We start from the raw sequence: 16,908 nt of genomic DNA, 5'->3' as shown, positions 1-16,908 counted from the left end.
GTGCTAACACTTGAGATAGCACAACTGGCAATACACATACTCTTAAAAATCCAACCTCCCAAACTCAGGGAATAAATCTCACCAGTCATTTCAGTCACAGCTTCATCTGCTGCTAGCCTAGAGATGTCAAATGGTGCAAGCACAAACATATACATTAGGAAAGGGCTTAAATCTTTCACATGATCTAGTAGATAGTTATCACGAACACTGATCTCCAGCAACATAGACCAGACTAACTAGGGGCTCACAACTCTATTACTAGTTTCCATGATACTAACTACCAACAGTTTAGTAGCTTTAGTATATTCATATTCAGACCATCTTCCAGCTGAAGAAGTGACTGCTGCTTGGATAGGACTCATGTTCTTCTGATTTCCCCACTTAAAAATGTTACTCTGGTGTAAGAGTTTCTGACACAAAATGCAGCTGAGAAAATACAAGCTCAGAATTTCCATTTGAACTCGGTCAGTTAGTTAGAAACTGTAATACTACTAATGCAACATGGTATTTTGAACCAATCTACTTTCCCTTCTAGAAAAGAAGACTTAAACCTAAGTCAGAGCAATGATATTCTGTTTCCCCTTTGATATACTTCTGTGTTTTAAATACATTGCAAGCTTAAAGGATTCTGAAAAGACCTTGTAGCCTTTCAGAGAGAGAGGAAGAAAAAAAAAAAAACAAAAAAAAAAACAAAACCACAAACGAGTCTGGACATACAAGCTATTCTTTCAAAATTTCCCAACCACAGGAAAGACAGTATTTCTTAACATTTAAGAACATGCCTTCCCCATGCAAGCAAGGATTTGGAATAAATCTGATCATTTAACAGAGGGAAAAACCCCAATGCTCAGTTTCTCTTAGGAGAGCTCAATATAAGACTACACTGACTGCAAAAGGTCATTACGGACACAGAACATGAGCTTATTCAAACCAAGTCAGAGGGTCAAAGCATTAAGAACACACTTGCATACCACAGAGGATTACCTACCTAAGTAGTTAACACAGAAAAACAGTGAGCTCAGGCTTGTATCGATCAACTGCAATACCAATGATCCCTTGTAGAGTGGTACACGCTGCAAGATCAATAGCATTGCCTTCCTAGTTATCAGAGCAAGCAGGCACAATACAGGGAAGAGAAATCAACCTTTGATACACCCTAGAAGACCTACTTCTTCAAACAAGAAAGCTATTTATAAACAACCCTTCTTTGCCTTTTCTTCAAACAATTGTTTTCAAAAACATCTTCCAGAGCTTTTCAATTACAGCTCTGCTAGACCTTCTTTACACTGACATTGATCTGAATTGCACTGATCAATTTTAAATAGATAGTAATGCCTTTAGGTAGAGATCCTTGTAAACTGACAGCTGAAGCTCTGGAATTTATGACTGAAGAGACTGGGAGTGATTATGTTCGAAACAAAATGCCAGAGAAGGCTGGATAGAAGTTCCGTCTAGTAAGTAAAACAATTTCTCATCAATAAATTTATCAAAATATTCAACCCAGCAGAACTGTAAAATACAGGAACAGGCTGATGTCAAAAACTTATGATACAGAGACTGGACATTGACAACAATATTGAATGTCCTGAATTATCAAATCCTAAAGTTTGTGGAAGCAACAGGAAACCATAAGCTTATATAATTAAAAAGGAGGAGGAGGACCAAGGTGATGCCTTCTGTAGCATTGTAGCACTTTTGCCACCAGCACCAGCCAAAACAGCTCTGGCTGCCAGTGTGACAGAGTTAGATGAGGTGGTCTGCTGGATTGGTCCAGAAACCCGACTCCTGTTCTGTTAGAGATTTTTGTCTCTAGGATAACAAGTACTGGGCACTGCAAAACACCATGTGAACAATAGAGATGGAGCTCTTCCATGTGTTAATGATGAAAAATCATCAAAAACATTTTTCTATCCATCAACATAAACTATACAGTAAGTCTCCCAGCTGATCAGTATATTCTCTATACTGATCAGTATACTCTTAAAACATTCTGAAAATTGAAGTTCAAGTCATTAAAGAGAAACTAACATTCATTCACTTATACCTGAGATTTCCTTAGTTTTCCCTTTGAAATTTCAGGTACCTTTGTTTCAGCTTACACTTGACTTACGCAGAGTATCTGATCCTAGTAGAAGCAACTTATTCCCCGACTCCTTTGTTCCACAGTGCACTCACGGGGGGGGGGGAAACGGGAACTATGGAACTATCTAACTTGCAGGCCAGATATAGCCAGTGAGACAAGAAAAGCGCAATCACTTTCAGTTTTGTTTCTGAGACTAAAACCACAAGTTGGCAAAAGCTAAGTTTAAAGACTACATGTGTTCTCTCCCCCTATCCTTAAGATTAAGGTTTTGCCTAAAAGGTTTAAGTCACTCAATTGCAATGGTGATCTAAAGCATCACTGCCACTTTTGAATCACAGCTCTGTATGTACAGAAAACTGAAGTCATTAAGTAGCAGTACTACCATGGTCCTGCAACCTAACACCATCCTGCACATGGCCTTGAATAAATCGGTCTAACTCTGCTATGCTGCTACCACACGTACCATGTCAGCCCCATTCCCTTCCCCATGGCTAGTACAGTGCTACACACATAGCTTTGTTCTGTATGAAGAAAATGAGAGGAGGAGGCCAAAACAGTTTTTTCCCCTCTCCCCTGAAAAATGCTGTTGCAGAGCAGAGATGCCAGGTATGCAGGGTCAGCCCTAGGAAACCAGCAGTTGCAGGAGTGCCTGCACAAGGGCAGAAAGTCCCATGCTCCGAGGATAAGGGAAGGAAGGCGAGGAAGAGGTCTGGCTAATTGCAGTACTGCCTCTTCCTCTTTTTCCTTAATACCCTAGACACAGTTGAAGCAAGATTCCCCTCACCAAGCTCCCACAAAAGCCTCTTAACCCCATAACAGGCTGCAAGATGCTTTTTTCAGTGGCTGTGCTGCTGATGTTACATCACCAGTCACAACTCAGTTGTTCCTTAATTTGGCAATACTCACTTGTCATTTAGGAATATCCACCTCAAAGTGCTTAAAATCGACATGAACACATTTTTACTGAGTCCAGGATGGCAGCTATATTAGTTGCACAGCCAAGTACCAGAGTCCATCTGCTTATCTCTATTCTAATGAGACAGCATAACATCACGAGACTTTTTTTTTTGTTTTTACTTGTTTGGAACTTTTAAATTATGTGGGGAATAAAAACACTTGATAAGGTGATCATTTCCATCTACTGTAATTTTTTTTACTAATTAAAAAAACAAAGCAATCCTAATTTTTAAAATTTTTTTTTTAAAAAAAGATAGATTTTGAGCTATCAAAACTCAGGAAGACACTTCTTGAATTATACTAAATAGCTTCATAAAAGTGTTAAATGTTTTACTTCTAGCAAGCACTGAGCTAAAGAGAACACAAGGCATTATCAGGAAGTTAGAAACAACAAAACTGAAATATTCTTACACCAGTGTATACATCCATGGTATGTCTACATCTCAAATGCAGAAAAAGATATGATCCTCTTCCTCATTCAAAAGCAGAACAGCTAACTGGAAAAGATCCAGAAATAGGTAATAAGCATAAACAGAGATGTGGAGTGCTATGACCCATGAAGTAAACAAGATTTTGGCTCTTCAGCCTATAAGAAGACACAGCCAAAGAGTGAATACAGTAGAAATCTAAAGTCACGAGTGGCATAGGGAAGATGAATACTATGGTTTTCACAACACAAGAGCCAGAAATTAACAAATTACCTGAAGGCAGGCTTGACAAAAAACACACGTGCGCACCCCCCCACCCCCCCCCAACCAAAAGCAGATGTTTCAGTTCTTCACAGAAGATTTAGTTACCGTGGGGAGAAACTTACTTCCAAATCTTATGGACACTAACGGTTTACTCAGATTTCAACAGCAATCAGCTCTCAGAAGGCAAATTCATCAAGGGTTATTAAGCAGAAAGGTATTTCCTTTACTCAGGGAGTCCCTGAAACTGCCGGAAAGCAGGAGAGCATAGGGAAAGGAGGTCAGCCTACCAGTCCGACCTCCCTCTACTCCCCGGGTACAGCCCAGGACAGAGTGCCAGGACTCCGTCCCTCTGAGCTGACCGTGCAAGTTCTCACCTCCATTAAACGGTACCTTCAAAAGCAGCAGCGAGAGGCCGTGAAGGCAGAGCAAGGCCACAGGCTAAGGCAGCGCCACAGGCTCGCTCTCCTCCACGGCCAGGGGAGCGGCCCCCCGACCTACGAGCCCCTCCCGCCCCGGGCGGCTAGCAGCCCCGCAGCCGCCCCGCCACCACTTCACATCTGCTGAATCACGACGGGGACGCGGAGGGTCCCTCACCCCAGACGAGGAGAAGCGGCAGCGAAGTTTAGGCCCGGCGGAAAGCCGGAGGGCCTGGGGAGCGGCCAGCTACACCCCCCTATCCAGGCCCCGCACCCCCTATCTCTCACCTCTCCCGTCCCGCTCGTTACCTGCGCGGCGCCTGGCGACCCCCGGCTGACGGCTCCGGCTGTCCCCGCGGTCACTGCTCACCACCCACCCCTACGAAACCCGCGCCGCCTCGCCACCCCCAACCCCACGACCAGGCGACGCCATCTTGTCTACCTGCCCTCCACCTCACCTACCCCGGCGATGCGCTGGCGTCACGCCACGAGGTCACCTGCCCCCGCCGGCCCAATCGGGAGGTGCTCGCGGTGACGTCACCCCCAGCGGGGAGAGGGGCGGGGTGAAGGCGAGGGGAGCCCCGCCTCTTTCCGTGAGGGGCGGTAGCGGGCAGCGGCTGGGCCTGTCCCCGGCTCCGGCTCTGCTCGGGGGCTCCTCCAGCACCTCCTGCCCCTCTTCCTGCTAGGCACAGCGACAGGCTCCCCCGGGGGCTGGATGAAGGCGGCGAGCCGGGCCCAGAGGGGGCATTTCGCCCCATTCGCCTCAGCCCTTTTCTCTCAGCGGCCATGGCCGCTTCAACGCCTGCTCTCGTCTCCTCACGAGGGGTAGCGTGCCCACCTGGCACGGCTGAGGGGGCATTCCCGTCGGGATGCACCAGAGAACGGTGCTTACCCCTAAGAGCAGCTTTGGCAGCAGGTTTTCAGCCTTTTGAGAGGGCCTTGGTCCAAAATGGAGAGGTTTTGTCTAAAATGCAGGTGGCAGTTGTGTGTGTGTGTGTGAGGGAGGATGCGAAGAAGGGGATTAATTGTGATAAATCACGGCTGAAAACAGTCAAACTAGAATTATCCCTTGGGCTTTTTATCCTCAGGGGAACCTGGAAAACCTGTGAGGTTCTTTTATTTTTTTTTTTTAAGTTTGGCTTTTCACAGCACCCTTGTCTTTGCAGTTTGTTAGATGAAAACACACAAAAAAAGGTATAAAAGAAATGCCTTCTTTATCAGGAAAATAGTACGTTTACTGATTTCACGTGACCTGAGGCACCAGAGGCTTTCAGGTGGTCAGGAGCTGGCTTTTTTTGTGGTCTGTCTGCACGTCACACATTTCTCTCTTTTCTCCTCATCCTTTTTCTTTTCCCTGTAATATCACTTGCAAAACGGCGATTGTTGGGTGTGGGTTACTCTATTTTTTGCCTCTATAAGTATAGGAAAAAGTGCGTATGAGGTATGCGGACGTAAGGAAAAGCACTCATCTGCCCACGTCAGGGGAGCCCCGCTGCCTTGGCAACCGTAAAGGGGGCGGGACAGCTCGCCTCCTTGCCTCGTCCGGTTGCTAGGAAACGAGGCTCTCGGGCGGGACGGGGGGAGCCGCCGCAAAGGTGCGACGCGACTGCCGTAAAAAAAAAAAATCCCGGGGAAAATGTCGTGACGCGCGGTCGGCGGAGCGAGTGACTGGGCCCGGCTCCCTGCACTTATATGCCCTGTCCCCCAGCGGCTGCCTCCTCCTGCTCCATGTGGGGCCTGGGCCGGGCTCTCGGCCTCTCCTCCTCCTCCTCCTCCTCCTCCTCCTCCTCCTCCTCCTCCTCCTCCTCCTCCTCCTCCTCCTCCTCCTCCTCCTATGGCCTGGAAAACAGTTAGCAGGAAGCGGAAAGCGGCGGTAGCCGCCGCCGCGGGGCCTGGGGTGCTCCAGGGGGAGCAGGTAGGCCGGGGGGAGGCGGGAACGGGTGTATGGCGGGGGAGGGCCCTTGTCCCCGGTGGGGGGGAACGTGCTGGTGCCCGGGGGGAGAGGTGACCCTGACCGGGAGTTGCTGTGTCTTGGTGCCCGGTTGGGGCGGGGAGGGTCCCGGTGCCTAGGGAACGTGTCCTGGGGGGTGGGGAGGAGTAGTCCCGGCCCCGGTAGCGGGGGGTGTTTCGGTGCGATACAGTAGGCAGCTACCCCCCCCACACCCCCCCCGCCGCTCCCTGCCCCGGTGGCTCTACCGGGTTCCTGCCGCCCCGCCTGGCGCTACCCCCATTGGGTTCAGCCGTTCGGCCCGTAACTGCCGGGTCCCCGCCGCCCCCCTAGGCTGAGCGATGCTGCGGTGCCACCCCAGGCCGGCTCAGAGGAGGCCCATGAACGGCGCGGTCGGTATCGGGGAGGTCCCCGCGGTGTCACCCCCAAACCTGCCGAGCTCACGGCGGGGGCTGTCGGGGCTGCTCTCTTCTATTTAACGCGCTTCTCGGTTTTCTCTTGTTTCTATAAGCATCAACGGTGCCGAACCGGTGTGGACTGGTTTTAATGTCATCGCAGCGTTGCTTCTTTAGTAAATATTTATGTTTAATTTTATGTTGCTGAAGGCTGTGTCAGCATTTCTAAGTTAATCTTCGTGGACGGTATTCCATAGATAGTTTGGAAGGCTTCAGTATTTTGCTGGGAATGTCTTCGAATTTAGAAGGGTCGTGTCTTGTTCTAGTTGCTTTATCTAATTTCCGTGTTTTTTTTTCCACAGTACGGGTGGGATCACTTAGTTCACAAAAGGAAAAGACTCCCCTTGGTGAAAAGGTCTCTGGTGTACTACCTGAAAGGTAGAGAGGTCAGGATGCAGAATGAGTCCAGCTATCACAGCTTGTTGCATGGATATGCGGCCCAGCAGCTTCCCAGCCTCCTGAAGGAGAGAGAATTTCACCTTGGAACCCTTAATAAAGTGTTTGCCTCCCAGTGGCTGAACCACCGACAAGTGGTGTGTGGGACAAAATGCAACACAGTAAGTGATGCCTCTCTGTTTCTCTTCCCTCTGTGAATTATTCCACCCCCAAATGATGCTTACCGTAATCGAAGTACATAGACTGCCAAGGAAAATGTTCGGAAGTAATTAGGAGCAGAGTCAAAATCGCACACAATTAATTTTGACTGAAGGTAGTGCTTAATGATGACCTGTTCTTGTTTGAAAATATGTGCAGATGGCTGCAAACCTGAACGTGAGGCCTGTATCTCGATGCAGCATCTGTCTAATCTTTACAGAGCGATTTACATCTGTTTGCAGGATGGAGAGCAGCAATGGGGTTGGATCTTTCTTCTTGTCCTGCAAATGAAAAGTTAATGATCCGTGCTAGCTTTGCTAAATGGTAGCTATCCTGCCTGGCAGAAGTTGCTAGTAAGACTTTTTTTTTTTTTTTATTATGCTCAGTCTTACATGGTTTGGTTTTATGTATGGTTCTGTGCTGATGATTTTGAAAAGTTGCTACAAAACTAAAAACTGTGGTTAAACTCCAGATATTCATCAGAGTAGCTAGAAATGTTCCAAGCTTTAAAAAATGAATTTCAGATCTTCAGGATTATCCTTTGCTTCTTCACTTCGTGATTTTTTTTCACTCAAAATCTGTTTTCGGTGTTCAATAACTTCTCTTGTTTATGTACCTTTATATGCTTCAGCAAAAATTGAAACCTCTTCAGACTCTTAAAATGATGCTTCGGATTTGAAACATTATAGGGGAATATTAAAATTATGTCCTATATGATTAATAAATGTAGGAGAACATACTACTTAGGTAATATTCTCTCTGCTGGAGTCAGTAGCCCAACTTCATTGGCTGAGGGTGCAATTTCATGTATGAAGTTCTGATTGAATTAGTGTAAAATCCCAAATTTGTTCTTTGTAAGTTGGTTAGTGCCACAGAAATGAATTGAGCATTGTAAGGAATGTATAGGTCAAGCAGCTCTTAAACCTCAAAGTATGTCAGTTGGTGTGATTGTTTCTTTGCATCAAGATTTTTTTTTTTTTTTTTTTTTTACCAAAGCTGCACTCAGTGGTCTAACCTGCAAGAGACAGTGGTTTTGGTGGTTTTTGTTGGGTTTTGGTTTTTTTTTTTTTCCAGATGTTCTGTTATTATTTATAGTTACACAGTGGTGGGAGGCTTTCATGCAGGAGCTCTTAAGAAGCAAGGCCTAGCTGTATAAACAAAATAATTTTTTAACAGGAATAAGCCTGAAATGGAATCTCTCTGCCTTCTTTCTCCACGTGTGTTTATTGCCTCGGCTGGTCAGCAGCCAGCACTGTTCGTGGAACAGCTTACAGAAGACAAACTCCTGCTGAAATACAAGCTCTCAAAAACCTTGCTTACTCTAGTAAGATGACTGTGTGTTTTACAGAGCTGCAACAATTTTGCTGTGTTCTGTAACTTCTGTAGTTCCAGTGCTGCTGCAGCGAAGATAAATGGGCGTGTTGTTAACGCAACTTTGCAGAAAATTGGGACCAAACAATCATGGAACTGAAGAGGGGTTCAATCATATTGTTGTTCCCACTGCATACGCTGCAATGAAGTGTATGCTTCCACAGCTAGACTTAATGTTACAGATGGACCTCATCTTTTATTAGGCAAAATACAATGATTACAAAAGAAGTCATTTCAGCATTTTGAAAGATGGTATATGAATTATGAATACTGTAATAGCTTTAGCTTGGTTGCTTTGTGTTCACATTTGAACAATAGAGCGTTAAACTCTACACTCTAATTATGAGATTTTTCTCTCTCATCTCCTGAGTAAGTGACCTAATAAAGAATTCCTTTGCTGATTTTCATACGCTGAAGTTGTGGCATTTAAGTTGGGAATAAATCTAAAACAACTTGGTTGACTTTAATGGGGTTTGCTGCATTGGAGTTGCACGTAATTAAAGTTAATGCAACAGAAAAATATAAGCCATAGCAGCTATTTTAATCAAAGCTTGAATGTGGCACTGAGAGCTTTTAGCATTTAATTTATAAATTGCCCTTGGCTATGCTGTGCCAGAAGGATTCGTTATTTTTAATAACAAAACAAAAATATACTCCTGTCATAGAGGGGTAGGTTTGGTTTTAGTCACTTGACAGTACTAGTCACTATAAACGCTGAAGAGAATATGGAGCTCTCTGTCAATTGCTCATTTTTAATGAGGATTATAACTTGTTTAATTATTTGGGGTAACTTTTTATCCTTAAAAATATCCCTGGGTATGATTGTGTATATGAAATAACTTTATTGTTCTCCAATGGATCCTGGTGCTTACAGTTGGCCATCTGTAAATCAAATATTTGGGTTTCTTAAAGGTGCATGCTTTTTCCTGATAAATTTAGAATTATGGAACCTGTACAAGCATTCAAGTGTCTAAAAATTCAAATACAATCACCTGGTCTTTTCTGAGGCAGGATTCATGTTTGCAAGAATTTCCTAGATCTTGTATGCAATGGGCTTCTTAATGTTTTTCAAATTCAAATGAATGAGCTGGCAAACCTCTGAGAGGTGCAGATGTTTAGGGTGTGTCATGACAGCATCTAAATTACCAAAGGCTGATACTGTGAAGTCTCAGAAGAAGATACTATCTGTAATCAGCGTCTTCTGTTCAAGCTTCTTAGAGAAACTTTGAGACTTATGTAGGAGACAAGCTTATGGCAAATGAAAACACTGAACATGAGATTGCTGTAGTTTTCTTGTGTGGTTTTTTTTTTGTTGGTTTTTTTTTTTTACTATTTCAGGAAATGACGAAGAATAAAGCAGCTTCTAAAAAGAAGTTCCAATAATCATTTTGCAGCTTCTTTTGTTCACTTAGTTCTGTGTATGTGTTCAGGACATCGTTATTTTGCTAATTTTGAAGTTAAGGATGAAAAAATACAACAGCTGTAAATCACTCCCTAAATACAAGAAGCTTCTTAGTTTCCAGTTGCTTGAGAATATAATTGCCTGGAATCTAATAATTTTGTTTGTTCCCCCCCCCCCCCCAGCAGGCCTGATAGATGTATTTGTGTTTAAAAACTTCCTTACCAAATGCTCTCTTCTGTTTTCTCAGGTGGCTTTTCCAAGGCACGAATGGGTTGGTTTCTGAATGCTAGCTGATACCTTTTCTCTCTTTGGATTCATATGTTGCCTTGGATGCCCTGCTATAAATCACCAGCTCTTGTTTCTTGGAGACTTTTAAGAGTCTCCAAGACTCCAAGTCTCCAAGACGTTCAAGAGATCCCACGTCTGTTGTGTGCTTCTCATACAATTATAACCTAGTGTCATGGTTTGACCCCAGCTAGCAACTAAGCACCACACAGCCGCTCGCTCACTCCCCCACCGGTGGGATGGGGGAGAGAATCGGAAGGGCAAAAGGGGAAAACTCGTGGGTTGAGATAAGAACAGTTTAATAACTAAAGTAAAATAAAAATAGAACAGTAGTAATAGTAATAATAATAATAAAACCAAGTAATAATAGTACAATAGTAATACAAAGCAAGTGATACACTGTACAATTGCTCACCACCGGCTGACCAATGCCCAGCCTGTCCCCCAAGCAGTGATCGTTGTCCCTCCCCTGGCCAACTCCCCCCCCCCCCTCCCCCCCCGCTCATATACTGAGCATGATGTCATGTGGTATGGAGTAGCCCTTTGGCCAGTCTGGGTCAGCTGTCCTGGCTGTGCCCCCTCCCAGCTTCTTGTGCACCCGGCAGAGCATGGGAAGCTGAAAAGTCCTTGACCAGTGTGAGCACCACTTAGCAACTACTTAGCAAGAACCAAAGCATCAGTGTATCATCGACATTGTTCTCATCCTAAACCCAAAACACAGCCCCATAGCGGCTACCAAGAAGAAAATTAACTCCATCCCAGCTGAAACCAGGACACCTAGTCTTGTAGTCCTGGGGTTGTAGTGGCGAGAATACAAGGCACAGTTACTCTTCCATCTGTGAATATGGACTCTCTATGGGGAACATGATTTCCACTTGCTTTGCGAGTTAACGTATCTTCTGGCTTTGCACGTGTAATGAAAAATCAAGACAACTGCTCGTTTCTGATTCCAGGGAGGGAATGAGAAGTCATGCTCCTGCAGTTTGTAACTCTACTGAAAGTCCACTGAACAGTGACTGAAACCCAGTGTAAATAAATCTCTGATGCCTGTAACCCACACTTCCGTTCACCTTATTTCAGTGGCTTGTGAGTAAATATCAAGGTGTTGTTTCTTGTCTCATGAGTATTTGGTTTTTTTGTCAACTGCATGTGATACCCATGTCTGCCTTCAGAGTCTGGTAGTTTCCGTGCCAGGTATGGTGTGGGTGGTAGAAATGTCCTTTAGCAGGCAAAGTCTCTCACTTCTCCATCCTTTGCCATCTGTCAACATGTGTTAACTGTCTGCCAGCCTCCTGAAATTAAACATGGAGGGCAAGACACAAATAAAAACTGACAAATGTGATTTTGGCAATGAACAAGTTTAATGACATCAAAGTGTGTGCCCATTAGCTAGTAGTGCTTCAGAATTTCACAGCAAGGTGGAGTGCCTGATTGCATGGTCTTGTCTCTGGAAATGTGAATTCAGAGTCAGTCAACTTGATGGCTCCTTTTACTGCTGCTCACTTCTCAGATGGTTTCTTTATATTCTGGATTGTTTCTCTTTGGACCCTTTCAAGGAGGATGCGTAAGGCCGTTACCCACTTGAGTCACCTGTACTGCACAACATGTGAGTAGGTTTTGTGCTAAGATTAGTGCATGTTCTGATCTCCAGTGGAAAGGAGACATACCAGTTTGATAGCTTAGTCTTTAAGGAGTCCATGTTTCTTTGGGGCTTGGCATATATGTGGTCCTTGGACTTCTGGCAGATGGCCAAAGCAATCTTGGCTTGGTAAATCCTGGATGTCAAGTTATTTGACATGCATATCCTTTACTAGCAGGAAGAACCAAATTATGTGCAAAGCTTAAAATCAAGATGCACAGTTCACTGTTTGGAGGTTGGTGGGGGTTTACTGCATCCAGGAAAAGTTTTTGTGGCTGGTTTTTAGTTTCTATATAATGAGTAGCTGGAAAAGAAGTTCTTATTCCTGCTTTTGAAGTAAAGAAAAAAATAACTGTATAGTTCAGCTATCAGGACTTTGTCAAGACTCTTAGAGTCCAGGCCGCTTTGGAGTTATTTGCAGATGTACTTATTCAAGAGTAGCAAAGGTACCAGTTTACTTGGAAGAAGCAGGGCAATTTGTTTTTTCTTTGGAATTATGTCATTGCATGCTGCAGTTTTGGCTGCACTTGTTTAAAAGCAGTTAGATACTTTGTACTTTATTTACTGTAGTGTCTTTAAAACTCTTAAAACAGTATTCAAAATTTCTGCATTCTTAGCTGGGTGCCTATCTTGTTTCTTAACATTTCTCCCTTTTTGGCTTTAGAAGTGTCTAACAACTGTTTGGCTTCTCCTGGCTTCCGTTTGCTGGATTTACAGGGGAGATTTCTTGGCAATCAGTGGTGCAGCTTGCAAGTGTGAGCTTCTGGCTTCCTGTCCTGTCCTAGGTGATGCAAGAGTCCTAGCATACGCAGACAGTGCTTGCTTATTTTATTCTAGGGCGGTGGTGGTTGTTTTTAAACTACACATAGTGTGCCAAGTTCCTTACCAAGCAAGGAGAGAAGTTACTGCTTAAAACTTTACATCTGAAACTACAAAGCCAGTCCCTTAACTGTGTGAAGTTTCTTGCCCTCAGAGCAGTTGCTGTTCTGGTTATGGTAATACTGTGCAACTGGAGGAGAAAAGTGAGGAAATGACAAAGCAATTCAAGGGCTGATGATGGATTAGAGTGGGGTATGAGCAGGTGAAAGCACTGCAAGAAATATGGCCTGTTGCTGCTTCTGAGAATATCTTAATTTGGAAACTTGTTACAGGAAGATGATGTCGAGGTTGAAGATCCAGGGCAGAAGTGCGAGAGCACTTCAGCATTGTGTGTTTCCAAGTTCTTTACCTTTTCAGCCCAATTAGTTTAGAGTTTAGCTAAAGGAATTTTGCATTAGAGTAAGTCTTTATTAACCTTGTATCAAACACTGATCTATGACAGTGGTGTCAGACTGGAGAATATGAAGGGGTTTTAATTTCAGTCCTCATACCTGTTGAGATGCTCTTCAAAGTGTGAATCTCTTACAGCTGAAGCACGATTTTCCTGAGTCTGTGGACATCCTGAGGTATGGATGTGTTTTCCTAATTAGCACTTCTGGTGCCAGCTTTAGGACCTGCAGATGACACTTGCAAGCCTTAATCTTAGGTACTTAACTGTTGATTTTATGGTTTTATTCAGTAGTTGAAGGAGGGGAGGGGAGGGAAGGGAATTGGGCCTTTCTGCTGGAAGGAAATACTGAGGAGGAAAAGAGGGTATGCACTCATAGGGGAAGGACAAGGGAGGATGAGAGGAGAGGTAATTACTGGTCCTGATCCTACAGTGCAGGTGTTAATTTTCAGGGATGTGGTTAGAGCAGAGGGATTGCTGTGTGCATTGTGTTTTTACCAGCTGTCTCGGGCAGTGAACTGCATTGTAAGGCTTGGGAGAAGTGAGGAGTGCCTCCCTCCTACTCAGCTGCACTTCAGCTGTTGCCTGACTTCACACCTGCATGCAAAATAAAAAATTAAACACAAAAATCCAGTCCCTGTAGGAACAGTCATCTGCTTGTGCAAGACTACTGCCTACAGAGGAAGATCAGTTGTGTGTTGAAAGTGATGCATAATTCTAGACACAGCACACAAATAGCGATGAATGGATTTCAGCTTTCTCTGTAGAGTGAGTTTAACACACCATACTTTATCAGGTTTTGATTTGACATTAATATTCTGCTAGTTCAGTACATCAAGAATAATAGATATGCTGCTAAATTTTCTTGGTTTTTTTTTTTTTACACTTATTAAAGAACAGATCTACAGTCTGCGAGAGTTCACCAAAACCAACTTGTATCTATAACTTCTCTCTGAGAACTGCTAGATTTCTCTTCTGTCCTTCTAGAAATGTCTGACAAAGGATTTCAGAACAGTTTCCTTGAGGTGTGTGTTTTTTAAATTGCATTGAGTTTTCTTTTTTTTGTTGTTGTCTTCTTCATCTTCAGTTCACTTCCAGAGGCTTTGAGACAATGTTCTTTGGTTATAGAAGGAACAAACTTAAGGGGCAGGGTGGGGGGTGGAGTGGAATTTAATTATAATCCTGGGCTGTGATTCTACATCACTTTCCTTAGTGCCAAGTCAGCTTCAGATCCTCCATTTCCTTGCTTCTCACTCATGTTCCCTCACAGGGCTTTGTCCCCTCTATTATGCCTATTTGACTGTTAGTGTGGCTACCCTCTGAACATCTGTGAAAGGATCCAGCACAAGAGCCTCCCAAATGAAAGTGTACTTTGGCAGGCAATGTAAACCTTTGTTCTGGTTTAGATTGTAACCCAATGGTCATATATGTTTGAACTGACATAACTCTGGGTATAATGATGTCTGTTTGAAGAGTTGTAAGGCTTTATAACTGAGTTTTCTGCCAAGAGGACAGTGACATAGAACTCCAACTTCTAGTCTTTTTGCAGGATGAGATATGTAGCTAGATATCTTTTTTTAGATGTTCATGCTGGCAGTACTATATTTAGTTACTATTCTCTGTGTATCACCAGAAAATAAACTCCAATTATATAAATTTATAAAGTGTCAGTTTGCCAAAGCCAAAACTTCATGGTAAGTATCTTATCTGGGAGGCAGGAGACTTGTGCTAAGCCCCCTGGGCCTTACTGGCTGTTTTGAAATGGGTCTCTTTCTCAGTGTTGTACAGGTAAACTGGAAAACAATATTGTTTTGTCATGGTATTGAACAGGGAAAAGAGTTTTAGATTCAAGGGTTTTGTTAAATGGGAAACCTCCCATGACAAATTTCTCTCCTCTCTCTTCTGTTGCTGTGAAAACCAAATGGGATGACTGAAATAAAACCCACTGTAATTAAGTTAGTTTACTTGCTTGAAGAAGGAAATTATGCGTTTTTCAGCCGTACTTGGAGCATTCGTGGATTCCAACTTGAAAAGAATGTCAATTCAAAATAGGGAGGATATTCGACCATCTTGTTTTTCTTATCTGTTTGATGATGACTTACATCTCCTGTTTGTTCCCCCCCCAGTTATTTGTAGTAGATGTCCAGACTGGTCAAATTACCAAGATTCCTATTCTGAAAGATCGTGAACCCAGCATGGTGAACCAGCAGGGTTGTGGTATTCATGCCATTGAGCTCAACCCCTCGAGGACCCTTCTGGCCACAGGTGGAGACAACCCCAACAGTCTTGCAGTTTATCGTCTGCCTACGCTGGATCCTGTCTGTGTGGGAGATGTAAGTGGGAGTATTCAGGGAAAGTTTATTCTGTCACTTACAAGAATTACTACTTTGAAGTGCATATGGTCAGAGCAAGGTTAAGATTTGTGAGTCCTGTAGTGGAGAGTGAATTTCTGAAAGCTTGAAAACATTCCCAATTATGTTGTCTTTTTTGACAAGATGTCTTAAATATGAATGAGTACACAAACATGTGAGATGATTCTCAGGGTTCTGAGTCAAATTTCTTCTTCCTCACCCTCATTCAGGTCTACTTGTGATTACTTTTAAGCACCGAAAATGTAACAAAATCCTAAATGTTAAAGTCTAATTGTGGTGATGGCGTCTGAAACTAGTTTTAGTGAAAAAGCTCTTTTGAGGAATTGAAAAGATGATACAAGTTGTTCAGATTTTCCCCTTCTCCAGTGCAGCTTATGTATGTATTATTCCAGAGGCGGAACTTGGCTTTGAGGATTAATTTTAACCCAGTGGCTTATGGGGGTTCAATAGACTCTGGTACTGCTTATATTTCTGAAACATCATGAGGCATTTTTAAAATAGCAAGTCTTAAAAAGAAAAAAGGCTGAAATGAGTATAGTGGTGTCCTGTAAGCACTTCTCTCTCATTTCTCCTTTTTGATTCAGGACTTCACATAGACATTAACTACAACAGGTCAGTTTCTGCAGTAGCAGATAACCAGCTGCAGAAAGGCTCTGCTCTGAAGATTTGTATGACTTGCTATTCATTTGCGTGCTGCTGTGACTTTGCAGCTTTTCAGACAGAACTAGAACCTTATGGTCTTTTTTCCCCCATAGGTTTCTCACCTGCTAAAGAAAAGATTCTTGAAAAATTAATCTGTAGGTCATATATTGTAAACATAAGTTTTTGGTTACTTTTTATAGTAGAGATGTGCATTTGAGGAACTAAAAGTATGTAGCTACTTTACAGAAGTAAAGAATGCTGCTTTCAAAATGGAGAAACTAAGTCCTTAGAATTGAGATCAATTTGTCCTTGATCAGAGACCTGTTTTTTCCATCACCTAATTGCTCTCTATTAATTATACATTTCAAAATCAAAAAAAAGTTAAAATTACTGTTAGGTACTTAAACGGCTCCAGCTTGATACTGGAATCTTATCTGTATGTTTTTAATGTAGGTCTGTCCCTTCTGAGCTTGTACTAAAAATCAAAGTGAAGAATACTTGTCTGCTTTGAGACTACTCTAGAGTATAATGGCACAGAAAAATGTCTTTTTTTTTTTTCTTTTAGGATGGACATAAGGATTGGATATTTTCAATTGCATGGATCAGTGATACTATGGCTGTTTCTGGTAAAGTCAATTTTTTCTTTTTTTTTTTTTTTTCCTTTCCTTTTTTGGCTTTCCAGAATTTTATACTGATGTACAGCACTTCATAGGTCTTAGGGAAGCACCTTTATCAGGGCATTTGAAACCACTTGGAACTACCTTGGCTATTTAAACCCTTCTTGG

At 43.2% G+C, this 16,908-nt stretch overlaps 2 protein-coding genes across 18 annotated transcripts in view; one reads left to right on the top strand and one right to left on the bottom strand.

Annotated features, from left to right (window-relative positions):
- LOC148054134 (ubiquitin-associated protein 1-like) overlaps window positions 1-4,700 on the bottom strand; it is a 111,203-nt gene extending 106,503 nt beyond the window's left edge. For 9 of the 17 annotated variants that reach the window (XR_015707583.1, XR_015707586.1, XR_015707578.1 and 6 more), the window contains exon 1: window positions 4,611-4,700. Coding sequence is in view for 1 of the 17 variants with exons in the window: in XM_087770682.1 (XP_087626808.1) it covers window positions 2,990-2,996 (7 nt within the window). In the remaining 16 variants the exon portion in view is untranslated. Of the gene's footprint in view, window positions 1-2,989; window positions 3,012-3,451; window positions 3,538-4,457; window positions 4,558-4,610 lie in introns of those variants that run through there. The other 8 variants (XR_015707591.1, XM_087770682.1, XR_015707580.1 and 5 more) reach the window with 7 other exon arrangements.
- Window positions 4,701-5,785: 1,085 nt separating this feature from the next.
- LOC148054132 (DDB1- and CUL4-associated factor 12-like) overlaps window positions 5,786-16,908 on the top strand; it is a 32,939-nt gene continuing 21,816 nt past the window's right edge. Inside the window, exons 1-4 of the mRNA XM_087770683.1 lie at window positions 5,786-6,063; window positions 6,854-7,108; window positions 15,236-15,442; window positions 16,689-16,749. Of these exons, the coding sequence (XP_087626809.1) occupies window positions 5,983-6,063; window positions 6,854-7,108; window positions 15,236-15,442; window positions 16,689-16,749 (604 nt within the window). The 5' untranslated portion in view covers window positions 5,786-5,982. The remainder of the gene's footprint in view (window positions 6,064-6,853; window positions 7,109-15,235; window positions 15,443-16,688; window positions 16,750-16,908) is intronic.

The sequence above is a fragment of the Nipponia nippon genome, unplaced genomic scaffold (genome assembly GCF_047370975.1).
Source record: "Nipponia nippon isolate SJK-2023a ecotype South Korea unplaced genomic scaffold, ASM4737097v1 scaffold_33, whole genome shotgun sequence".
NCBI lineage: Eukaryota > Metazoa > Chordata > Aves > Pelecaniformes > Threskiornithidae > Nipponia > Nipponia nippon.
Note: the sequence above shows the minus strand (reverse complement) of the source record. Positions and strands in the feature narration are given on the sequence as shown.